A 26,984-nucleotide genomic window follows, 5' to 3' on the forward strand; every position below is an offset into this window, starting at 1 on the left:
AGAGAGAGAGAGGGGGGGGGGGGGGGGGGGGGGGGGGGGGGGGGGGGAGAGAGAGAGAGAGAGAGAGAGAGAGAGAGAGAGAGAGAGAGAGAGAGAGAGAGTGTGCTGGACTCCAGCTGGTCCTGAGTGGCCAGGATCTGGGACTACCTCTAGGTAGATCTGTCAGAACTGAACTGAACTGGAGGACACCAGCTGGCTATCCTCTGCAGAACAACTTACACGCTTGTGAGGAGAAATCCCTAGGGCTTCCTAGGTTGCAGAAGCGACCTGTGTGGTGAGTGGAGTGTATGGTAGGGAAAGCTAGGTTTGAATTTGGTTTTTCTGCTGGGAACCTAAGTGCATAATTCTCTGCAGTTCAAAGAATTTCAAATAATCCCGGTTTCTCCTGCTCTGGGAAGACTCTAAAATGTGCTAAAGAGGCCAAGGGAACAGGCTGACCATGGTGTGCCTTTCTGAAGCTTTGATGTTTTGTTAAGGTCTGCCTATTGGGTCACGGGAGAAGGGAGGAGGGGAGAGGGAGGAAAGGAGGGGAGCGGAGGAAAATGTATAGCTCAACAGAAACAATAATAGAAGGGTAGGTAGGCAGAAAGAAAGAAAGAAAGAAAGAAAGAAAGAAAGAAAGAAAGAAAGAAAGAAAGGAAGGAAGGAAGGAAGAAGAATAAAAAAAGGTCTGCCTCATCAGCCTCATGGTGGTGCCACACGCCTTTAATCCCAGCACTCAGGAGGCAGAGGCAGGTGGATATATCTGTGAGTTTGAGGCCAGCCTGGTCTACAGAGCAAGTTCCAGGAGAGCCAGGTTTACACAGAGAAACCCTGTCTCGAAAAACAAAAACAAAACAAAAGAAAAAAAATCTGCCTTATCAAGAGACCATGCAGATACCTGTGTCCTGTGTGCAAGCTATCCTCAGAACCCATCCTTCTGAGCTGCCTCTTTAGAAGTACAGGCTGAAAATTCAAAAAGCAGAAGTGTGTGTGTGTGTGTGTGAGAGAGAGAGAGAGAGAGAGAGAGAGAGAGAGAGAGAGAGAGAGAGAGGTAGCGGGAGGAGCCAAACAACTCTGGGCACTCTGAGTAGGGAGATCTGATGCCTTTGTCTTTCTATTAAAAAGCATATTGTTCCTCGGGGAGATCAAAGGTCCTGCAACAGTTTAGAAATAGATTAGAATAATCCATTTGAACAACAGGAAACCGGTACCCGCAGCTAAAGGAATGAACTGGAACCTGTAATCTCTTGGCAGAGTGGCCTTTTGCAGGTTGAGGCTGCCAGCCTGTGGCTCAGCCTGCTTTTCACCTTGCATGCACTGATCATTTGAGCTCCCATGGTTCATCTCACCTTCCTGATGCACTCAGCCCCCACAGTCTATGAGAAAACCCTTAACCACACACTGAAGTTTCCAGAGGATTAGTGCAACCTCACCATAACTCAAAGGGAAAGTAAACACCTACCCTTGCAACATTCTATTGGCTTTGTAACAAGCTTAGTCAAAATGTCTTAAAGTCCAGTGAGACAGCTCACCAGGTAAAGGCCTCCAAGCCTGACAGCCTACGTTGGATCCCTGGGATAGATATGGTGAAAGAAGAGAATAAACTCCACGTTCATACGAAGGCAGCATGTGGGTATGTGCACAGACTTACACACACTCACACAGACACACACACACACACAGACACACACACACACGCACACGCTGAATAAGTAAATGTTAAATGTGGATGCCTCTGACACTGAGCCTGAGATTGGACCCTACTGAGTGGAGAGCCCTAGTCGGTGGCCAGTGGTCAGAACAGTCACTTCTGAGGTTGTGGAGAAGCAAAACAGCTGATTGTGAAACTTTTAACTAAGCATCCTCAAGGAAGCAGAAATTCGAAAATCTAGTACGCCAATGCTGGAGCTTTCTTCTAGCAGTTTTGGAATCAAACTTAACAAAAGAGGGCAAAGTACATGAAAGAGTAGAAAAACCATGACAATCTGGGGAAAGCAGACAACCAAACTCAGCGATTTCAATAGGAGAGCATGATGGTGTGATCCTGTGGTCCCAACACTCAGGAGGCAAAGTCAGGACAGCCAGAACACAAGCTTGGGATAACATAAGACCCACTCTCAAAAAAAGGCCAAAACGAAACCAAGAAAGGGATATTAGCAACCACAAGAATGTTTCTTTTCTTTTTTGTTTTCTTCTCCTTCTTCTAGCTCAGTCTGGCCATAAACTCTGGGAATCTCCGGCTGCTGCCTCTCAGGTGATGGAACTATAGGCACCCCCACAGGGCACAGTTTAGCATTTCATACTGAGTCCTTTCTGTGTGTTTAGTAAGTCCCAAGTCTGCTTTATAATTAAATCTTGCAGTATGGATATCCTAGCCTCATGAAAAGACAAGGCTAAGCAGCTTATCCAGAGCTAGTAAATGGCAAACCCAGGACTGAACCTCCACAGTGGGTATATGGACACTTACATACACATCACACACATACACACACAGTAGTAGTAGTAGTAATAATAATAATAAATTAAGAACTCCATCAACAGGATAATTACTAAATCCAACAAAGTTAAAGAAAGAGTTAACGGAAGCTGGAGAGATGGCTCACTGATTAAGAACACTGGCTGCTCTTGCAAAGGACCTGGGTTCAGGTGTTACTACCCCCATGCGGGGACTCACAACGCCTGTACCTCCAGTCCCAGGGGACCTAGCACTCTGTCTGACCTCCATTAATAGCTGTGACACTGAAATGTTTGGACCAACAAGAATATAAAGTCTGTACTTCCAGCCCAGACACATTTGTAAAACATCTTCTACCCATGTGTGTGCAGTGGGGTTGGGTGCACTGTCCAGAGAGGGTCAGAGAAACACGGGAAACAGGGTTCTGGCAGAGCAGGCAGACAGACAGAGGACATATTTAAATCTGACTTGTCAAGAGATACTATTAACCAGTTCCTCTGCTCATGTGCAGCTTCTTACCCCAAAAGACAGGAAAGAAGAAACTGAATGATAAATAAGACATTCTTCCAGTGGCTGAATTCAGTAGCCTGGAATGAAAGATCCGTGGTGAGATTAGTGAGATTAGTGGCGGCTCGGTTTAAACCCAGTTGGCACAGTTTTACCTTCGATGCAGTTGATGCATTATTAATAATTACCCACTTCTCCTAGGAAAGAGACATGCAGTGAATATCGATAACGATTTAAACAAGGGTTTATTATACTACTTTCCAAATTTTTGTATATGTTGAAAGTTTCCATTATAAAAAGATTTTATTTTTACTTACAAATAAAAAAAATAGGTTCTCTGATTTCCTATGTGTACCAGGGCATGAATGCACACACACACACATACACACACACACACACAAATAATAATAATAAATGTAATAAATTAAAAACCAGGATCTATAAGTATTTATGTGAACAGTAAATAAAAATTATTTACTCCTGATATCACAAACCCAGGAGCGATTATTTAGTAATATTCCTTAATATATAGAATCTCCACCAACCTACACTTTAATATATGTTAGTTTTATTTTATTTCTTTAAGACTGAATCTATACTGGTGACATTTTTAAAAAAAAACAGCATTTACAAAGAATTCTAGATTATGAACTTTTTTGTTTTGCACTTTTGGGGGTTTTTAAACCAGAAAAAAAAAGTCCATTTTTAAATCCTTCTTCATCAGTTGCAACACATTATGTGTATTTTGGCCCTACTGTACAGAAGGCCAAAGGAGTCTCTTCCAAGGACCTGGTTTATTAACACAGGGGCTTTTGTCTCTGACTTTATTTCCCAGAAGCAGAATCAAAGCACAGTTAATAATCTACTAACTATATAAGTCCGAGGTCCAGGACTCACTTCCCAGAACAGTGAGTCACCAAAACTTTGGCCTTTCCATCTCTCTCAGCCTGCTCCCTTCTTCTTCCTCCAATAAAGGGGAGTAAAGATTTCACTCCGTGCTATCCGTCAGCTTTCAATGTATTTAACTCAAACTTTATACTGATGTGCATGAATTCCCTTTTTATCGTATTTGGTTCAAATTCTAAAACTGATTCAGCCATGGCCCCAAGTGACCGGCTGAACAATCTTAGTACAGTTTAATGGACATTACAACCGTTACAGAGTAAAAACAGGTCACCTCTTCTTTTAGATGTTCATTACTAATTACAGTCTACATCCTGCATCTCTGATCATCTCTTGTCATACAATACTTAAGGTGTACTCATATTTTATTTTAAGTCTCCTAGTACATGTGTTTGTGTGCGGTGTGGTGTAGGCAGACACACAGCACATGATGGTAGTTAGAGGATAATTCACCACTGTCAGCTCTCTCTGTCTGTAATGTGGGTTCTGGGGTGACTCGGGCATCAGGCTTGGCAACAGTGCCTTCACCTGCTAAGCTATCTCACCAACCCAAAAGAGTTGTATTTTAACATTATTGCTTTAGCATTTTATCACTTTAGAGAGAATCTCTCAATTCCCCCTTCCCTCTGTAGCAGTGAAGATCAAACCCACAGCCTTATGCATGCTAGCCAATGACTACCATTGAGCTATATCCCCAGCTCTAGATATTGTTCTTATGACTTTAAATATATTTTTCTGATTATGATTTTCATCTTGATAAGAATTCTACAAAGGTCTTTGGTCCATCTGCAGTTTCAAGGTCTGGCAATTTCTCAGTTCATAGAGTTCTGTCTAAGTCTCCAGAATCTGAAACGGAAGAGGCCAGACGGGGCAAACAATGGGCATTCCAGCACCACACCAGCAGACAATCGTCTCCTAGACCATAAGGACTTAATAAACTACCGATATCTCTTCACCAACAATAGGGTTACCTCTCAATTAGCCTATAGAATGAAAACACAATAATGTCAAAGATGCCTTGAGTACACTCACCCTAGCAGATAGATGTCATAGCTCAGCCTCCCCTACCTTAACCATGTTCTTCACATGGGCCATACTCACCTGCTGGAAGTCTCCAGTAGAGACGCTAATAATGACGGTGGGGATGATCATGAAACAGGCATTGTAGAAAAGCACTCCGTATTTCCCCAGCTCCTATGAGGATAAGAAAACTGCACTCAACTTTAGAGATACATCATATCCCTTGGGCCAGTTTGTCTATTTATACAAAGTTAGAATGTGTATCAGGCTGGCTCTGTGCTGGGAGACATTTGGCCAATGTCTGGTAAAATGTAACATTTTACTGTGTTGTAACTTCATAATAAACATTCTTTCCATGCCAACTACATATGTAACGGGTGGAAACAGAACGTCTCTGATGTTCTACTCATCTCTAACACTCCTCTCTTAAGCCCCTTATTCAAAATAGAAGATCTGAAACGAGATAATGGAAATTTAAAATGCTAACCAACTCCTTCCCAACGTCTGCTGCATCCATTAAAGAATGGCAGCCTTCCGTGTTTGCTTCCACTAAAGTGGCCACCCACTTCTCTGCCAAAAACAGGGTGACATATTGTATTTTCAGGAAGGCAAAGAACCCGTCGTTGTAAAACTGTCACCATTCAAGGGAACAAATGGGCATACAGATTTTAAAAATAGCTCACAGAAAAGCACCCATCAGTCAGAGAGAACTCCCTCACAAAGCACAAAGAGCACAGAACAAAGACCCATATGCCTGACCCACCCCAGACCGCTTCCGGTCACAGCTGGGGCTTGGTGAGAGCTGGGGGCAGCACAACAGGCAGCCCCTACAGCTTGCAGTCAGAAGAGGTGGCTGACATTGGAGGACATGACAAATGGCCATCCGGCCATTTCACTTCTTGATGAGGAAACAGGTTTGGAGAAATGAAGGTTTAAAGCTTGAATGGCCTAATATCATGGCACCAGCCGCCTCTTCTGAATTTATCATGGTCATTAATGATGCTGTTTTAAAAAATGAATTTGCTTTTCAAATATATGTATTCACGTATTGTGTTGTACATATGTACATGTATGTATGTGCATAAATATGTTATGTATGTGTATGCATGTGTGTATGTGTATGTGTGTATGTGCATATTTACATGCATGTATGTGTGTGTATTCTGATTGTATATGTAAACTAGTAACATCTTTTTCTCCTTATCTAATTTTCAACCAAACTTTTACAGTACCGAGACTAACGAGGTTAATAATAACACACAAGGTAAGTAAGGAGAAATTAGTAGTTTCTAGATCGCAGGGTGTGCATCAAGTTGCATGCCAACTGAACATGTTCATTTTCATTTTTCATGTCATTTCAGGAGCCAGATGGCACAGGCAAAAAGCTGCAGGAGGGAAGTCTGGTACCTTCGGGTCCATTTTCTGTTTGGTATAAACTCCATTTGCTGCTGTGAAGATATCATTCAAGAACACAAAAATGTAGCCTTCCAAGTTGAATGCGAGGTCAGAGCTGGCAGGGAGAACAGGAAGGGGAGGCCGTTACAAGACACTCTCACCACGGCCTCCGAGCCTGCCTGCTTGTCCTTCATCTGGTTAGATCTGTGTGCGGTGCTGGTACCATCTTTTCTGGGGAAACTTACACACACACACACACACACACACACACACTAGTGCGTTGTTACCACCTCTGATTCCTCCCAGAGGAGAGAGAATTGGACACTCATCAGCTGACCTCCGTTGTAATTACACTTCGCTCAGGACCAGGGACTGAACTGTCTTAATTGCAAAATCCTTTATTTGCTAGCTGACAGGTTGGCACAATAACCGGTGAGCCGTGACTGCCCCGAGGGCACACTCCTCCCACCCACCAGAATCCCTGCTTATTCTAAGCAAGGCCATCCCCAGGGTACAGCCCATGTCGGACAGCTGGGGAATGGCACCTCCATCTGGTGCCCAGACAGTGCCGTGTCTGTCAAAAGGTGAAGCAAAGACCTGTGTGCCTACGCAAGGCTTCCAAGGCTCCTTTCTTCCAGAACCTCAGCAACTCCCATAAATAAATAGCATCAACATAAAAACATGAGGGGATATGACCTACGGATGAGGCGGACAACTATAACGGATACATGATGTGATTCACCCACCTGCACTTCCTTCCTGCTCCAGACCCAGGTCATAGATTCATGCTCTAGACTGTCAGAAGTCAAGCCTTTCACATACCCTCTTAGGATGAATACTTGGAGCTTATGAATTTAGTTAACTCGCTAGCTGGTTACTTAGTTAACAATATTTCACTACATTTGCCCTGGAGGGTCTGCGACTCAGACAATACCCCTTTGTGGTAGATAATACCAGAGGTAAGTAACAGTTCTCATGGTTGGGAACTGCTAATGGAATGGACAAGTGAAAAAGAACACAAATCGTGTCACTATTTTTCATGCACAGTAATTCACGAAAAAATGAAACTCAAAGCAGTTGGATACTCAGATCTATGTAACATATTAACAAAGGAAAAAAGGGTTTCAATGTCCAGAGCCAAACTGTGACCTAGCAGGAAACACAGGAGGAAGCAGTGGCAGGGAGAAGTTATTTTAGAGTTGAATTATGCAGACTTAATCTCAGTGTCAACTGTCTGTGTCCAGCAGCAGAAGCGGCTGCTCTTGCTGGCCATTTCCACAGAGAGACTATACCCAGCGGTCAGGGACAAAGGACAGCAAAACCTCCTTGCATATCTTGGTTCTCAATTACCTCTAACTTCAGAACAACCCTGATGCCAAAGCTGCATGTTTTGGCTAATCATTTTGGCTATGTCACTTTGGCAGCTTCCTGTTCATAAATGCTTCCTGTAGGAATTGCTGGAGGGAGCTGAGTCTGTGCTGGTTCTGTGGACTACTAGATTTACAAAAGATTCCACTGGACAATAGAACTATTAAATTCAACTTGTCTATAGGTTTTTCTTTGGGGGCTAGACAGGTAGTTCTATGGGCAAAACATTTGTCAGACAAACAAAAGGACCCTAATTCAACCTCAGACTCCACATTAAAAACCCTGTTGATTATACTCTTATTGCTGAGAAGGGGAGACAAGTGGATCTCTAGGGCTTGCCAGCCAACCTAAATGACTCAGCAAATTCCAAGTCAGTGAGGAAATCTGTCTCAAGAAATGAAGTGGACAACTCCTGAGGAACAATGTTGACCTCTGGGCTGTACACACACAAGTGAACATACACATGCCCATACACATGTGAATACATCACATATGTACAAAATATTTTAATGAAACAACTAAACTCTAATTTTGAATGAGCAAGAAAAGCCAGGCTTCTAGAGGCATGAGGAAAAGGCACTCCCTGGGAGAGCTTTAGATTGCAGAGTCCTGTCTCCTCTAGGGGGCAAGAATGCCCTGATGTATGGCCCACCCCACTCTTACCCATCCCTACTGAACCAGTAATAAGAACAAAGTGTATGAGGAATGCCTACAAAATAACACATATTCAGGGTCAGCTGAATGTGGCTGTCATTTGGTCCATTCCTAGACATTCTCTTTCAACATTTCCAGCCTTGTGGCTTCCCTGGGTGAATGAGATACAAGAAAGGGAATTGACGTCATTTTTCGGCAAAAGTTTTATGAGCCAGTGCAGAAATAACCCCCTTTCCTTCCTAGATCTCCAAGGAAGCCTGGGGTAGGGACCTCGCGGCTGGGTCCCTGGGTTCGGTAAACAGAACCCACTCATAAGCACTGTCTGCTGTAGGTTTACTATCAGGGAAGTGTATAGCTGATGTTTGGAAACAGTGAACTGTTGGGCCTGCTTATTACAGCAGGTGAATCTAGCTCATCCCAACTACTTCTGAGGGACTATTGTCACAGGGGTTGGCTAGCTTCAGTAGACAGGAAGTTGTGCTGGAAAGGACTGATCAACAGGCACCAAAAACAGGACACATGGAACAATAGTTGGGTCTGCTCGGGGACCTGAAACAGGATGGAAGAAAACAGTGGTGGTTGGCTGATGGTTACAACATGAAGATACTGGTAATGGCCAACCACAGACAGATAGCTATGGTCCCCAAAGCAGGATATAAATGACAATGGGCGGTAGCAGGCAAACGAGCTTGGTCAAGTAGAAGTTATTTCGGGAACTTCCTCACCAAGAATCATGCAGAGTGCTGGTACCCTTTCCTCCAGTAAACTTTTCACCTTTGGGGGTGAGAAACCCCATACATACTCTTGCAACTTTCTGTATTAAAAATTTTTATATGAGTATTTTGCTTGCATGTATGTGTGTGTACCATGTGTGTCCCTGGTACCCAAAGAGAGGGCATCAGATCCCCTGGAACTGGAGTTATGGATAGTTGTGCACCACCATGTAGGTGCTGGGAACTGAACCTGGGTCCACTTGGCCACCGGGCTATCTTTCTCTACTTTTGCATTTTATACATCTACTTGTAACAGACTGAATTCTGGATAAGTTGGGCTTCCGAGAAAAGCATGCCCCTTCTTGGAAAGGCTCACCCTGGGGAAGACACAAGGGAAGTACAGGGAGAAGCCATCGATCTGCTAGGAGGAGTACAGCCTGATTTCTCACTTGCTCTAATTAAACTGTTAAGTGTTTGATCTACCACTGTATCCTATGGAGTACTCTTTCTGGAGCACAAAAATGGGCAAAGCTGGTGTGGGGGGCAGAGGAAACCTCACTAGGAGGGCAGAAGTTGGTGTCACAGGTGTCCTGTGGCTCAGGGCCCTGGATGTCGCTCCTCAGGAAGGCATCCATCTGGTGAGTGCCTAAGGAAGGGAAAGTCAGGATTGCCGCTCCAAGCTGCCGCTTGGGCAAAAGTAAGATGATATTAGAAACAATTATCAATGTGTTCAAAATCAGCTGGACTCATTCAGGTTCTACGCTGGCCGCTCCTCACCAAAGACTTAAGAATGCACATGCACACAAGTGTGTGCTGACATACATGCACATATGTATGCTGGTGTGTGTGGAGACCAGAGGCTGATGTCACTCACTCACATGTCTTCCTTGGTCACTTTCCACCTCAGGTTTTGAAACAGGGTCCCTTCACTGAACCTTAAACTCGCGATTTTGGATACATTAGCTGGCCAAGTGAGTCTCAGAGATGGCCTGTCTCTACAGGTCAGTACTGGGATACAGGTGTGTGTTACCACTTCCGGCTTCTTTTTTTTTTTTTAACATGGTGTGGGATTACACGCCTAGAAGGACAGACAGAGTCATCTCCTCCTGCTCCGTCTCTACATATTAATCATGAATGATGAATTAGGTCAGGTAGGAAATTTGAGCTAATTATCATTGACCTGTTCTGAAATATGTCAGCATATGTAATGACCACATCTATCAGTCACCACAGAACAATAAAACAGCAATAATTGGGTTTGTGTATGTGTGTGTGTGTTGGGCACTGTGGAATGAACATGGGCCCTAGTATACACTAAGTACACATTCTACCACTGAGATACACCTCAAGCCCAAATCTGTTATTTTAAAGTAAATGCCTAAGAACACTTCAAATAAAACTTTAAGGGCATTCAATGACAGAAGTAAACTCCCCTTTGTCAAGTGTAGCTGCGTTAATCCCCAGTGATGCTTACTTATATAACAGGACATCGTCATTTACAGAATTTACACTCAAGACCCACACAATTGAGTTACAAAGGAAAAAAAAGTCTCATAATAGTTTAAGTTGTATTGGGCCATACCCCCATGGGCCACAGTTAGACATGCCTGTACGAGTCCTCAGAAGCATTTCCAGACAATGTGGGACCCACTTTCTGATGAGGGACACATGAGGATGCCACTAACTCAACAGATTTGTCTCTTAGCTGCCCAATCCAGCTGCAGTCAGATGGAAAAGGAAAATCTCTCGGGCAGTGCTGCCTACTGTCAAAGACACAGAGAAGCCACGGAGCGGCAGGGAATGCCAAGTCTCACCCGGCTGCTATGAAAGCCCCAAGCACAATAGCCAAAACGCTGAGGATGATGTTCAAGGAATACTGTTTCCTGTGGTCCAGAAAGAAGAAAGGGGGTGGGGAGAAAGAATTAGAACATGGATTTTATGTTTAAAAAAAAAAAAAAAACAGAAAACAAACAAACAAAAAAACCAACCTGAAAACAAATTTAGTGACTTTGTGGCTAAAACTTAACTTCATCTTCATACAGAGAAGGTGGCAGAGACAGACAGATCCGGGAGCTTGCTGGCCAGCCCACCTAGTCAGTAGGTGAATTCCAAGGCCAGTGAGAGACCCTGTCTCAAACAATAGCAGAGAACAATAGAGAAAAATACAGGTCAGGGCTGGAGAGATGGCTCAGTGGTTAGGAGCACTGACTGCCCTTCCAAAGGTCCTGAGTTCAGTTCCCAGCAACTACATGGTGGCTCACAACCATCTGTAATGAGACCTGGTGCCCTCTTCTGGCGTGCAGGGAGACACAATACTGTATACATAGTAAATAAATAAATTCTTAAAAAGAAAAAAAAAAGAAAACTACAGGACATCAACCCATGTCTTCCACATACACACACATAGCCTCGCACACCCACATGTCATATATGTAAACATACTACCCACTCACACGAATAAACACAGTACGTCGGAAACATAATGAAGGAATGAAGGAAAAGCAGACTCACCCGAGGATGACGGCTTCCAGAAGTAAAGTCAGTGGAATTGTGAATTTCCTGAGCACAGTGAACATTGGCAAGCTGTCAGAAAAGATCCAACCCTAACGTCAGGCACATAGTGTCAGCTGCTATTTTTGTTTTAAACATGGTAAACGTTTTTAATTAAGGTCATTTTCCAAATTAAATATAATGAGTTAACATTCATTGTAATATTTGCCATTAACAAATCATATTAAGTCATAAAACAGGGATTGAATAATTTTCTGCCACTTTGGCAAACTGATTCAACACAAAATCTGTCAAATCTTATCTGGCTTTCTTTTTCCTACAGAAACTGGCAAGTTAATTCCAAAATAAATATAGAAATTCAAGGGCCCCAGAGAGCCAAACCATGTTGAAGGATAGCAAAGTCAAGGGGCTAGAGAGATGGCTCAGTGGTTAAGAGCACTCGCTGCTCTTGCAGAGACACAATTTCAGTTCCCAACACCCTCACAGAGGCTCACAACCACCTATAACTCCAGTTCCAGGGGATCTGATACTCTCTTTTGTTCTTCATGGGAACTTGCACTCACATGCACAAACTTATGCACACACACACACATAATTAAAAATAAAATCAATTATTTTAAAATATATATTTTAAAAGATAATCAAGTTGGGGGCTGATGGGACAGCTTGGCTGGTAAAAACACCCTCTGCTAAGCCTAATAACCTGAGTTTAATCTCATGACACAGATTAGCTAGAGATAGAGTCTAGCCTCAAAATCATTGTGTAGCAAGTCTGGTCTTGAAGGCTCAGCAATTGTGCTTCAGCCTCCCAAATGCTGGGATTACACACACATGTAAATATAATTAATGCACTTGAATTGTACATTTAAAACAGATACAGAGATAAACTTTGTATTATATATACTTTATCTAAATTAGAAAGACTTTAAAATTTTGGTGTTTCAAAGTACACTGTCTGCCATAAAAACATGAGGCCCCCGTCTGGTTCTCTAGCATGCCCAGGTATGGGCATCTATAAACACAGCACTAGGGACAGGGACAGGAGGATCCCTGGGACTTGCTCGTCAGCTGGTCTGGCCAATCAGTAACCTCTAGACTCAGGGAAAGACCCTATCTCCAAAAATAAGACCAAGAGTGATAGAGAAACACATCTCTCCCGTGAAGAGTTCTTTCCCTGCTGCTGCGAAAAAGACCTTTACGAAAGCAACTTAAGGAAGGAGGGGTTGCTTCTGGCTCACAGTTCAAGAGCACAGCCCATCATGATGGGAAGAAAGTGGCAGATCGTATGATAATCAGGCAGCAGAACAAGGACGGCTGGTACTCACCTCGGCTTCCCCAGGCACAGCGTCTAGGACCCCAGGCCAGGGAAGGGCAACCTAACCAACACTATTCCCCAGCCGTTCTCAGACTGTCTTAATCTAGACAGCGCCCAAGGCTTGTAGCTTACGTTAGTCGGACTGACAACCAACCCTCCTCACAATTCCCACCCACCTGCACACACACACGCGCGTGCACACACACACCATCGATCAGCTTGCACACGAGTCTTGTTTCTGTAGATTTCAGATCACAGTTTCTGGTTAGTAGTTTGATAGTAGTTTGATAGTGTAACCTTTCTATAAATGATTTTCATTTTCCACAGTAGCTTTTAATAAAATTAATCAAAGCATGGTGAAATAAACGCAGATGCAAACACGTCAAGTATAGCCCATACTTAAACCTATTGTCTGACATTCATTTTTTCCTTACCCCAAACGTGATCTGTGCCAAGTCTGACAGGATATTCCTGTTTTTTCTATACAACTATGATGAAAAGTTACCACGGTCATATGTGTATAAACAAACCCACCCCAGAGGATCACCTTTTCTCTATCTGACAAACACAGACCTCATATTTATGTTGAGATGTGACCATCAAGAAAAGCATAAGCTTTTTAAACTTTCCTAAAGACGTTTCTAATTAAACTCAAAACTATACTTTCTCAAATTGTTAAACACTAATGTTTCCCGCGTGATACCTGCGGTTGGGAAGAGGGACTGTGAGTGAGGAACTGCCTCCATCAGAACGGCCTTGTGGGGACGGCTGTGTGGCATTTTCGTGATTGCTAATGGATGTAGGACCCAGTCCAGCCTGGACAGTGCTCTGCCCAGGAAGAGAGTAAGCCGGAGGAAGTGGGGAAGCGCGCAAGTAAGCAGCACTACCCTGTGGTCTCTGCTCCAGTTCCTGCCCTGCCTTCCCCCAACCGAAGGTAACCTGGAAGCTAAAATAAACCCTTTCCTGCCCACGTTGGTTTTGGCCATAGTGTTTATCACAGAAACAGAGAGCAGACTAGGACATCACCCAAGCAAAATCTAGAAAACCAGATTCAGTGTTTGCACCACCAGAAGTGATGGATACCCCTCCCCACTGTCATCTTGAACTGTACCTTAATTTACTGGTGCTTGATAGGCCACTGATATGGTTTCCAACATAGAGAAGAGGCAGAGGAAAGAGCTTCAATAAAAGGAAAAAGATGCAGTTAGAACTTCATTTGCATGCTTTCCTTATGTGTGTGTGTGTGTGTGTATGTATGTATGTATGTATGGGGAGTTCTTAGACAGCAAGTGACAGATGGGTGGCCACCTCCCACCGGCGCTAACCACCCTCATAACTAACACAGTTCTCCTTGTGTCCGCAAGGAAAGGAGGGCCTTAAGTCAAAACTGCTTGGCCAAGCCTTGCGAAGACTCCTCAATCAGTATGAGAGACAATAAAAAGATTACCGTTTTGAGCCATTACATTATACAGCAAAGAGTAAATGGCACGGCCCCCAAAAGCCCACAGAGCCCTGCTTCATGATGAAATATTTAAGCCCTTACTTTGAGACCAAAGATGCCATTTCTATCAACATGAGCTACACAGCAAAGAAGGTAAAAGACATGAAAATTAGGTTCTCGGGGAGTAATTTTGATTGGATAACTTGAACCTACATACAAAAAAAGACAAAAAAACAATGTTTAATAAAGCATCATTAATGCTCCTTATTGTACACACTGTGGACTGAAGTTCCCAAAAGGGTTGGGGAAGGTAGGGAGATGGAGATGGAGGGAGGTGGGAGAGGAAGACAGGAGAAACTTCACTTGTGTGGAAGATTCTAGAAGGACTAATAGGGAAACTTCAAGGTTATGGAGAATTAAAATGCAAGAGACAAATTATCTTGGGCTATATTTAGTCCCTTTGAAAGCCATCTACCTCCCAGCCCTGTATCTGACCTAATATCCTGTGATTATCAACTGTAAATATATATGAAGAAGCTAAGCTATTCAAGGTTTTCTTAAGAAACACCAGTTAAACCTCTTAATCCAAACACTACCATTAGCTACTTCATATCATCCATCAAAGGGTTACTCTAAGAATTTAATGTCTGTCTCAAGCCTGGCCCCCTGCAGACAGTTGTTAAAAATTACTTCCACTCCATATTCCCAGTAGGAAGACAGATCTTTCAATGCGGCTTCCATGTGTACTTGTACATGTATTCAATGTATCAAACTGTATTCTTAACTCATAGCTTATATCAGGTTAAAGTGAAAATGCAAGCCGGGAGTGTTGTCAAACACCGTTAGTCCCAACACTCGAGTGGAAGAGACAGGTGAGTTCAAGGCCAGCCTGGTCTACAAATCAAACCAGAGCTCTGTTACACAGTAAACTGTGTCAAAAAACAAAAAACAAAACAAAACAAAAAAACAAACTAAAAATAAAATCTGAAAACGAAAGTCAGTAAGCTAGGACCCAGGGCAAATCTGGCCCATGTTTATTTATATAAAGCTTTATCATAACATGACCGCACTGACTCATCTGTGTGTCATACAGGGCTTCTTTCATGGTACAATAAACAGTGAGTCCGGCCCTTAGCCAAAGAGTTCACAAAACACAGGCTTTAAAAACTAAGAGCATTTGTGTTGTTAAACACCTACGTTCACATTTTTCTCTGCCTCCTACCTCGACGCAGCCGTGCTGAGATAAGGCTTTACACAGGTGCAAGGGATCCAAGCTCAGGTCTCACACTTCCTCAGCAAGCACTTTACACACTTACAGATCTCACAAGCCCAGCTCAGCCTGTCTGCATCTTCATTGAGTTATACAAATAGATATTTATGTATAAAATATTTATTAAAAACTTTCTAATACAGGTGGTAATGGAACACACCTTTAGTCCAGCACTCGGGAGGCAGAGGCAGGCAGATCTGTGAGTTCAAGGCCAGCCTGGTCTACAGAGCAAGTTCCAGGACAGCAGGGCTACAAAGAGAAACTCAGGCTCAAAAACCAAAAATTAAAAAAGTAAAAAATAACAAATTTTTCTTCCAGCACTGATGAGGCTTAAGAAAAGGATTTCGAGTTCAAATCTGACCTGGAAGGATACATAAGAGCCAATCCCAAAGAAGAAAAATAAAGAAAACCAACTTTCTACTGAGTGTAAGGGGAAGGAAGATCCACAGTGTATGAAATGGATCCCTACTTTAATCCAGTTGGATCTTTTGTGTGTTTGCTTGCTTGCTTTTCATTTTTTAGTTTGTTTGTTTTTTATCTTTCAAACATACCTTCCCGGGAATTTTCTTGTCAAAATCAGGGAAGTGGATTATTTTATTTAGCTTGGATACATACAGTATCATTATGGTGGTGGCCATCTAGAAGAGAAAGAAACAGCAAAATACCATCTGGAAAGACAGTGTGAGGTTTACTGATACAATGGTGTAATCAGAGCATATTTATCAGAAACAGAACCCCAAAATCTACTTTTCAGGCTGAAGGGAGGGATCTCGTGGAAGCTAAGATTCTCACCCATGGATGAGAAGTTGTTCGAATCAGAACAGGTAAAATGTATCATTGAGTGGACTCACCTGGATACATTGTCTCAGGGGCTCTAGAAACAGCCATGGAGTAAACAAAGGATTGCCTCTGAGAGTAACCAGACTGACCTGATGACCCTGGACCACACTTCCACAAACGGAGTGTATGGTCTGTTAACTTCCCTTAAAGGCCAGCGAGAAAAAACAATTTTTAAAAAGGAAAAACTCCTAGGCAGGCATGGTGACACATTTCATCCCAGGAAGGAGAGACAGGCAGATTTCTGTGCGTTTGAGGCTGGAATTCCAGGACAACAACAGCTACATAGAGAGACCCTGTCTCAAAAGGGTGTGAGAAGGTACCGACTCCTTGCACCCATCGAAAAATAATGAAAATGGACTGAAACTTTTTGAAAGAAGTTGAGAGAGGGTGTATTGGAGGTGAATATGATTAAAAGGCATTATACACACTGAAAATATCATGAGACTCATTATTTTGTACAATAAATACAAGTTAATAAAAATGTCCTAACAAAAGTCAGAGTGTATTTTTCGAGAAGTCCAGAATTAAGATTTTTCCTCTCAGGGCCTGGAAAGATGGAGCAGCACCTGCTGCTCTTCTGGGGGACCTGAGTTTAGTGCTCAGCACCCACGTCCCCACTTCAGGAAACTCACAACTCCCTGGAATTCTAACTCTAGGGAAAACTATGACCTCTGGCCATTGAGTTCTTGTGTTCACACTTATATACCCACACATGAACACACACAAACATTCATAGTTAAAAATAAAATAAATCTCAGCCTGGTGGAGATTTAATCCCAGCACTCTGGAGTCAGAGGCAGGCTGATCTCTAAGAGTGCAAGACCAGCCAGGGACACACTGTAAGATCTTGTCTCAAAAATAAGTAAATAGCCTTGCGGGTGTGGAGCACATCTTTAATCCCAGCACTTGGGAGGCCAAGGCAGGTGGATCTCTGTGAGTTCAAGGCCAGCCTGAACACCAATGGCGAGTTAAGACTGGGTTTTTTTTTTTTTTCAACTTACCTGCCCAATTCCAAGAACAATTGGTGAGGGAAAACTGCAAGAAATATAAAATAATGAATCAGTTTAGCAACATAAAAAAAAGGTTGAGGAGAATATGTAGACCTTAATGACATAAAGAGCTGTTACAGGCATTAGACAATGGAAACTTCAAAAATTTGTGTCCGTTTCTTTTTCATTTTTGTTTTTAAACTGATGGTTGCTGCTGGGTGGTGAAGCACACCTTTAATACCAGCACTCAGGAGGCAGAAGCAGGTGGATCTCTGTGAGTTCAAGGCCAGCCTGGGCTACAGAGCAAGTTCCAACACTACACAGAGAAACCCTCTCTCAAAAAACAGAAACAACAACAAAAAATGATGGTTGCTACACTTGCCAGCTTTCCTTTGTTCTGTGAAGGTAAACTAGTCATAATTGTGTATACTGGAAAGAAATAGAGTAATACAATAAATAAAGTTAATAAAATAAAATTTAAAATGCCATATACAAGAAGACCCCGTGTGGTAGTTTGAATGAGAATGGCCCCACAGGTTCATATATTTGAATGCTTGGTCACCAGGGAGTGGCACTATTTGAAAGAATTAGAAGGATTAGGGGGTGTGGCCTTGTTGGAGGAAGTGTGTCACTGGGTGGGCTTTGAGGGTTCAAAAGTCCATGCCAGGCTGCCAGGCCCAATCTCTGTCTCTCTCTGGCTATGGTTCAGGATGTAAAACTCTCAGTTACTTCTCCAACACCATGTTTACCTGTGTGCTGCCATGTTCCCCACCATGATGATGATGGACTAAACTTCCGAAACTGTAAGCAAGCTCCAATTAAATTCTTTCCTTTATAAGAGCTGCCATTTTACAGCAATGGAACACTGACTATGACATCTCTACATAGAAAACTAAATCAAAGTTAAAAGTCAAAGAAGAATCAAGTCTGTTGGTGCAGGCAGGCCTGTTACCTGGCTAACTGCAAGGTTAGGTAAAAGTATCTCAAGCTCAAGGCCAGCCTGAACAAGTAAGTGAGACCCTTCTCTGAAGAAAGAAAAACAAGGGACTAAAGACATGGCTCAGTGGTTAAAAGCTCTTTCTGCCCTTCTCGGGGACCCAAGTTCAGTTCCCAACACCCATGTGGGCAGCTCACCGGCTCCTACCACTCCATCTCCAGAGCCATAGCACGTGTACACAGACACATACATAGACACATATTTAGAGCCAGACCAAAAAAAAAAAAAACAAAAAACCTTTAGACAAAGTAGACAGGCAGATAAACAGGTAACCTCAAAAAGTTAAATAAAATGCCCCCGATTCTAATGCACCCATGCCTGTAATCTCAGCACTGAGACAGAGACAGGATTCCTGGAGCTTGTTGGTCAGCAACAATAGCCAATCAGCCAGCTCCAATAAGATCCTGTCTGAGAGGGTGGAGATTGACTGAAGATACTCTCTGGTGAACCATAAAGCAAATACACAGAGCAAGTTCTCAACAAATATTTGTTGAACTGGATAAAACAAATTTGATTTTTTTTTTAAGACAAGAGCACCCAGGGGGCTGGAGAGATGGCTCAGTAGTTTAGAGCATTGCCTGCTCTTCCAAAGGTCCTGAGTTCAATTCCCAGCAACCACATGGTGGCTCACAACCATCTGTAAAGAGGTCTGGCGCCTTCTTCTGGCCTGCAGGCATACACACAGACAGAATATTGTATACATAATAAATAAATAAATAAATAAATATTTAAAAAAAAAAGACAAGAGCACCCTATATAGTTCAAATGGTCCTCAAACTTAGCGACCGTCCTGCCTCATCAGCCATCAGCGTCCTGAGGGCTGATATCACAGATGTACCCAGCTTTATAGTTTCTCAATATTTGGAATGATTTTGGTTGTGAATTGTCATAAACTGCCTTTATTATGTTGAGCTATATCCCTTGTATCACTACTGTCTCCAGGACTTTTATCATGAAGGCATGTTGGATTTTGCCAAAGGCCTTTTCTGCATCTAATGAAGTGATAATGTGGTTTTCATCTTTTATTTATCAATGGATTACATTTATTGATTCATATGTGTCAAACCATCCTATTCTTGAATTTCAGGAATAAAATTAACTTGACCACCATGCATATGTTTTTATATGTTTTTTAAAATTGATATTCAAGTACTTTTTTGAAAAAAATACATCTATGTTCATAAGGGATATTGGTCTTTATTTTCTTTTTCTTGAATCTTTGTGTCATGTTGGCATCAGGGGAGTAACTCAGTGGCACAGAAAAGGACCTTCTAAACAAGACCCTGATAGTACATGTTTTGAAACTAACTATTAATAAAAGGGATTTTATAAAGATAAGATTTTGTATAACAAAGGAAACCATGTTTTCAACAAAGTAGCAGCATATGGAATGGAAAATATATACAGAAATTGTACATAAATACTAACCCTGAAAGGGTTAGTATTTAGAATATACAAATAACTAAAAACATGGTACATCAAAAAATAAATAACCCAATTTTAAAATAACACAGAACTAAAAGTAGAGTTCTCAAAGGATGGGACTAATGGCTGAGACAATCCTTAAAAAGAAATGTCTAACATCCTTAGTCAATGGGTAAATACAATCTAAAAGTATTTTAAATTTTCATCTTAGATCAGTTATAATGGCCAAGAACAATAAAACAGCAAATGCTAGTGAAGAAAGGGAATACTAATTCATTGCTAATGAGTGTGCAATCCAGTACAGCCACTGTGGAAACAAATGTGTAGGTTGCTCAAAAGGGCAAAAATGAATCTACCACAGGATCCAGATATGCCACTCTTGCTCACATATCCAAAGGTCGCTATATATTACTACATATATACTTGCTAATCCATGTTCTTGTTGTTCNTATGTGTACAATATTCTGTCTGTGTGTATGTCTGCAGGCCAGAAGAGGGCACCAGACCTCATTACAGATGGTTGTGAGCCACCATGTGGTTGCCGATAATTGAACTCAGGACCTTTGGAAGAGCAGGCAATGCTCTTAATCACCGAGCCATCTCTCCAGCCCCTCAGCCTAGTTTCTTATACACCCTAGGACCACCTGCCAGAAGTGGCACCACCACAATGGATGGGCCGAGACTGGGGTTGTAAATTTAATCACTTACTAAGGAATGTTATTTCCAGTCTGTTTTCTCTGTGAGAAAGACACTGATACACAGTCTGTCATTTTACGACACAATCTCCTGACAAGTCACTTAATGAGAGCAGCTGGTGTCTGCTTATCTTGGTCATTCTCTCGCTAGTTATAAACACAGTTTATAACTTATATTCAACAGCTTAAAAACAACCATATTATATTTTAATTTTTAAAATTTATTACCGGGGCTGGAGAGATGGCTCAGAGGTTAAGAGCATTGCCTGCTCTTCCAAAGGTCCTGAGTTCAATTCCCAGCAACCACATGGTGGCTCACAACCATCTGTAATGGGGTCTGGTGCCCTCTTCTGGCCTGCAGGCATACACACAGACAGAATATTGTATACATAATAAATAGTTTAAAAAAATTTATTACCATAAAATTAACAAAATATGCCTATATTAATTCCTAGAGCCAGCGTTTTTCATATTAAAAAAGAGTATCCCAATCAATACCCTAGAGGCCAATCTTACGGAGGCATTTTCTCAATTATGGTTTATGATAGCACTTCTAACTTGTGTCAATAAAGTAGCCAGGAAAAGCATGAACTTAAACTAACAAGAAGCTAAGACCACACACAACACGGCTTGTACCCCCACCAGAAAGAATCTGTTCAAAATGGAACAGAAGTCCCCTGAGCTCCCTCCACACCCACAGTCTTGTCAGAGAACTGTCAAAAACAAAACAAATGAAAAAACCTCTTCCTTCTGGCCTCCAGAATACACTCTGCTCAAACAGCTATCACTGGGGTCAGGTTGCTATGGTTCATTGTAACTAAATCACCCCAATCCCCGTCTCAACAATGTGTGCTTCGGGAATCTTGAAATGAGAGAATGAATGTTATTTTGACCGAGCCCGGATGTATAATATTACACTACAGAAACGGGGTGGGTGTATTCATAAGGAGTGTAAGTGCTTTAGCTTTCCCAAGGTAAGAACTTTAGTCACAGAAATCTTTCCCACCACTCAGTCATACTTATGAAACTTATGAAACTCCAGACTTAAGTGGTAGTCGATCACTTAGGCTACACACACCCCCTAGTCTAGAACTCAAAATCTTAAAAACAAAAGGGCCAGTGTCTGAGATCTCTCAATGATTAGACACCCATTGTCTTCAGAGCAGTGGCCAGTGTTCATCGGCTCCTGCTAAAAACAAGAAGAATGTGTTTCTTAGAGGCATTAAAATCACAGCCAGTCAGAAGCCCACAAACTCCAACGCAAAACAGATTTATCCTCAGCCTTTGGCTGACATAACCATGTTACTCCTAAATATGCCCATGACGTCCTCATGTTTTCAATTGTAGATTTTGATGTTTTATTTATTTGTTGGTTTTTCAAGACAGGGCTTCTCCGTGTAATAGCTCTGGCTGTCCTGGAACTCGCTCTAATAGACCAAACTGGCCTCAAGACTCACAGAGCTCCACCTGCCTCTGCCTCCACAGTGCTGGGATCAAAAGTGTATGCCACCACCTGCCGATGTCTTATTTTTTAAAATATTTATTTTCTTTTACGTGTTTAGGTGTTTTGCCTGCATAAATGTATGCACCCAATAAGGCCAGAAGAGGGTACTGCATCCCCTTGAACCAGAGTTATGGATGGTTGTGAGCCAACCTGTAGGTGCTGGGAACCAAACTGGGTCCTCTGCAAGACTAGCCAGTGTTCTTAACTGCTGAGCCATTTTACCAAGGCCTTTACATTTTTTTTTTTTTACTTCGAGACAAGGTCTCTTATAGCTCAAGCTGGTCTTGAACTCAGTGTGTCAGATGACCTTGAACTTCTAATTTTGCTGCCTCCACCTCCCAAACAATAGGATTTTTTACAGGTGTCCACCACTATGCGTGCCAGGGACTGAACCCAGCACGTTGTATTCTAGGCCAGCACCGCCACAGCCTCATCTCCACCCTGACAGTTCCTTCCCTTTATTGCCAGGCACTATGTGTATTAAGTGGCTTAAGTGTATGTTCATTTCTGCTTTTTCAACATGGGGTTTGCGGGATTTTTATTATTTATTATATTATTATTACTATTATTATTATTACTACTACTACTGGTTTTTCGAGACAGGGTTTCTCTGCATAGCTTTGGAGCCTGTCCTGGAACTCGCTCTGTAGACCAGGCTGGCCTCAAACTCATAGAGATCTACCTGCCTCTGCCTCTGGAGTTCTGGAATTAAAGGTGTGTGCCATCACCGCCCGGCACGTTTTTTTTTTTAATTTATTTTTATTTATGTGTTTGTGAATGTATAACATTCACTGAAGAGGCCAGACTCCCTAGAGTCGTCAGACCCCCCTGGAGTTGAAGTTACAGGTAGTTGCCAGCCACACCATGTGAGTGCTAGGCTGGCAAGATGGTTTGGTTGGTAAAGGAACCGCTGCCAGACCTAACAAGCTGAGTTCCATCCCTGGGACCCACACAGTGGAGGAAGAAAACTGACTCCTGGTGCACTCAACTCTAATCCAAAACTCAGCTTGTAAACTTCTGTTTGTTCTGGTTCTCCAGAAACGTAATGGTTATTTGAGAATGGATGATCAACCCATATAAACGGATGATCACAAGTGCAGATTGTAATCTGTGGGACACTTTTGTTTTGTTTGTTTTGCTTGCGGCTGGCTGGAGATGTTAGAGAGAAAAGTCTTGGGCTGCTTCCCTACACTGTCTAAAACAGGTGTGGTGTTATGCGGCGGAGGTGGGGGACAGGAAAGCTGCTAGGGAGTCCCGAAGTTAGCCTGGGATGCACGAAACCTTGTGTCAAAAACACCACAAAGATTAAAGAGTAATAATTTGCTCAAAATACACATGTTCATGCTGCTGCACACCTGTAATGCCAACACTAAGGAGGCTCAGCCATGAGGATTTGAGCAAGGCCAGCGTGAGCTACCTGATAAATGCCTGTTTCAAAATTAAGTTTTCTCAGTTGGTGTATTTATTTAAAGCCTGCGACGGCGGCTTTCCAAGTTCAGCTGGTGTGTGCTGTGCCCCTGACTGCAAGTGGACTTTGTTGTGTTGTGACTTGGTGAAGGCAAAACAGAGACGACGGTTCCAGGCCCCGGCCACCCTGCGTCCCGCATAACCAGCCTCACCCATAGGTGGTCAGCAGAGCCTTGTTGACCAACACGATGAGGAAGGAGCACGTCCCGTAGAAGAGCGCCGACAGCAGCCTGGCCAGGCGAGAGGGCAGGCGCGCCGCGTCAGGCTCCTCCATCTCCGCCGGCCGCCGCCCCGCCGCCACTCAGCCCGCGGTCCCCGCCCCTAGCCGCCCGGGAAGAGGGTGCGACAGGAACAGGAGGAGCCGGGGCGCGAACCCCGATACGGCCCGCGCCCCTAGTGCGCTCTCGCCTCTCAAGCGCCCAGTACCGGGTACTGCTGAAAAGCCGGCCTTAGCCCGCGGTCCAGTGGACCGCCCTCAGGCCACACCTCCAGCAAGGCTGAGATTTGCTTCCGCTTCCCCCCCCCTCTTTGGTTTAAAAAAAAAAGTATAATTTACATCCTACAGGACGCGCCTGAGTTGCTAATTTGAGATGCGTATTTGACAAATGAATACATCCAAGTATACACGAAAATCCAAGCTCAACATCCTCTTAAAGCGTGAGAGTTCCCCTAGGCCCTTCCGGGCCGAGCTCTGGAACTCTCTTCTGCTGTGGCACTGCGTTAGACCTTCTTTCGGAAGGTTCGGTGCTTGGAAGCACCCCCAACTACATCGGTCCATTTGCCAATGATGGAATTTTGGTCGTTCCCAATGTACAATTACTAAACACTTCTAGGCACATTGAAGGGCACGCGCTTGTGTGGAGCTTCTGTTTCCCGTTCATAAATGCCTAGGACTGGTGCGGCAGAGCAGGGGTAGTCAAGTATTCGGCTTCTCTTGTGGATGCTTCAGGCCTCCCTCACCCAGGATCCACTTCTCCCTAGGACAGCAGTGCAGGATCACTGGTTCTTGGGAATCAAGGCTGGGAACTGCAGAACGGCTGTAGTGTTATTTCAAATGAAGTGTCCCATATTTTTAATTCTAATTTATTTTAAAAATCTGAAATTTTAGCCTTTTAGAAATGCTTAAGGTTCCCTTTTAAATAAAGCTGAAATCCGACTGTATAAAGGCTCAAACTGTCTGCCAACAGCTGGATTACAAGCTGAGTGGAACTTTTGAGAAGTGGTCTACCTCTGAAAATTTTGGCTAGATTACCCCAAGGCGAGGGGGGGGGGGAGGATGCAAGATTTTAAAATCTGAATTATGGAGAGAGGAGCAGGGGTTAGGACCTTTAGTTGTTCTTGTTGAGAACCCAGGCTGTTCTAGCACGTAAACCAGGCAGCTCAAAACTGCCTATAACCCCAGATCCGTGCAGATCCGAGCCTCTGGCCTGGGCAGACATACACAAACATAGCCAGAATTAACAATAAAACAAATCATAAAAGAAAACTCTGAATATAGTCACTTGGGCTGATTTCCTCCAAAAGATCTGTTGTTTCTGGTCACTCTCCACATAGTCACATTTATAGTCTTGCAGACATGAAGTACTAATCCCAGCACGTTACTAATCCCGTCCCGTCTCCCACCCCCACACACAAAAGGGCAGGCTCACTGCCTTCCCTATTACTCTAATTTCAGGCCTTAGGATAGAGCTGGCAATAATTAATACTTAACTACACTAGAGCCTTTGAGATAGCAAAGAAGATAAAAAACGCAAGTCTGGTCCCCAGAATCGACTTGTTAGAGCCCATTCCAAGTTATCCCCTGGCCTCCACACATAAGCCCGGGGCAATGCACCTCCCCCACCCACCCACCCATGTTTTGTTTTTCTAAAAATTAACTACACCAATATAATTGAATGAGAAATAAAAAAAAAAAGATGACTGTCCCTAGGTGTGGTGGAAGAGGCTTATTGTAGATAAAAGGGAAAATATGGCCAGAGGCAGAGACATCTGGAGGAGTCCAGAGTGAACAAAACCCTGAGCCTGGCAGTATGAGCAGAGTGGAGAAGGAAGAGGGGAGAGACAGGAGACCAAGAGACCAAAAGGCCAAAAGGACCAGCATGGCCAAAGTGGCTTATTATATAGGGGGAAGCAGCTGGTGGAAGTGTAGTGATATTTTGCTTGTGTTTTAACAAATTAAGGTTGCCTGAAGATCAGAGTGCAGAGCTAAGTCACTGGAGGCCAGGGAGTAATGGCTCATACCTTAAGTCCCACGAGGGACACAGAGGCAGAGCTGTTAGCTCAAAGCCACCCTGGGTTATTCCCTCCAAAAGAGAAATAAAGGTTATCTCAGCAGTTGGGATCCCACACCAGGGAGGTGGAGACAGGATTGATATGGCTGGGTAGGAGAGGAATATAAAGTGGGAGGAGGCAGGAGCTCAGTGTAGTCTGAGGACAGGATTACCCCTGTGGTCTGAGCACTGGTAGAAAAAGGTCTCTCTAGTGGCTGGCTGCAAGGCTTCTCTGATCTTCCAGCTTTTGCTCCAGGATTTTATCATTGAGAACAGTTAGAATTTGTGCTACAGGGAAGGGCCCAGTCCCTGGGTAGGGAGAGTTCAGGGCAGGCGGTGGGGTGTGCCTGCCAGGAGGACCTTGTAACAGGTGAGGACTGAGGGATGCTGAAGAACCTGGTGACCACCTTGATATGTTAAAAGCACCTCGGTCAGCCATTTGTCCCAGGTTTGAGACCCAACATCAGTAGATGTATGCCCACACATACATGTATAGAGATGTACCCACTCATCCCAGCACATGTGGAGGCTAGAGGTTGACACTGGGACTTGTGTGTGTGTGTGTGGTTGTTTTTAGAGACAGGGTTTCTCTGTGTAGTTTTGGATGCCCTGGAAATCCATCTGGTCTTGAACTCAGAGATCCGCCTGCCTCTGCCCCCCAAATGCTGGGACTAAAGGTGTGTGCCACTTCTGGGCGGAACGCTGGGATCTTTCCTCAATCTCTCCTTGCCCTATTTTAGCGGGAACTGGAGCCTGCCATTTCGGGTAAGTTGGCTGATAGGCAAGAGAGCCCCTGTGATCCACTGGAGTTGGAGGCCTCACCACCCTGCCCAGCTTTTATGCGGGTGCTGGGGATTGAACTCCAGCCCTCACGTCTGTGCAGCATGCACTTGGCCCACTGGGCCATCTCCCCAGCCCCAGCATAATTTTAGCACTGTGATAATGAATGAGGTGAGGAAATTAACATCCACACCAAGCCAATATTGATACGGTAAACTTTTAATCCCAGCATTCAAGAGGCACAGACACACAGATCTACAGAGTGAAATCCACATCAGTCAGGGCTACAAAGTGAGACCCTGTCTCAAACCAGTTTTAAAGGTAATTTGGCCAGGTGGTGGTGGCGCACGCCTTTAATCCCAGCACTCGGGAGGCAGAGGCAGGAGGATCTCTGTGAGTTTGAGGCCAGCCTGGTCTACAAGAGCTAGTTCCAGGACAGTCTCCAAAGCTACAGAGAAACCCTGTCTCGAAAAGCCAAAAAAA

The 26,984-nt window shown here is 43.5% G+C and overlaps 1 protein-coding gene across 12 annotated transcripts in view; it reads right to left on the reverse strand.

Moving 5' to 3' along the window:
• Positions 1–23,905, reverse strand: part of Slc35d2 (solute carrier family 35 member D2) — a 42,540-nt gene extending 18,635 nt beyond the window's left edge. The window contains exons 1-9 of one of the 12 annotated variants that reach the window (XM_050144491.1): positions 23,604–23,898; positions 17,376–17,409; positions 16,086–16,172; positions 13,935–14,002; positions 11,509–11,580; positions 10,812–10,880; positions 6,275–6,377; positions 4,949–5,041; positions 2,957–3,024 (exon numbers count right to left, since the gene is read on the reverse strand). In XM_050144491.1, coding sequence (XP_050000448.1) covers positions 2,957–3,024; positions 4,949–5,041; positions 6,275–6,377; positions 10,812–10,880; positions 11,509–11,580; positions 13,935–14,002; positions 16,086–16,172; positions 17,376–17,409; positions 23,604–23,725 — 716 coding nt within the window. In that variant the 5' untranslated portion in view covers positions 23,726–23,898. Of the gene's footprint in view, positions 1–2,956; positions 3,025–4,948; positions 5,042–6,274; positions 6,378–10,811; positions 10,881–11,508; positions 11,581–13,934; positions 14,003–16,085; positions 16,173–17,375; positions 17,410–23,603 lie in introns of all 12 variants that reach the window. The other 11 variants (XM_050144503.1, XM_050144500.1, XM_050144493.1 and 8 more) reach the window with 11 other exon arrangements.
• Between the last annotated feature and the right edge of the window lie 3,079 nt (positions 23,906–26,984).

The sequence above is a fragment of the Alexandromys fortis genome, unplaced genomic scaffold (assembly GCF_014885135.2).
Source record: "Alexandromys fortis isolate MF-2015 unplaced genomic scaffold, M_Fortis_MF-2015_v1.1 scaffold_1, whole genome shotgun sequence".
In the NCBI taxonomy this organism is placed as follows: Eukaryota; Metazoa; Chordata; class Mammalia; order Rodentia; family Cricetidae; genus Alexandromys; species Alexandromys fortis.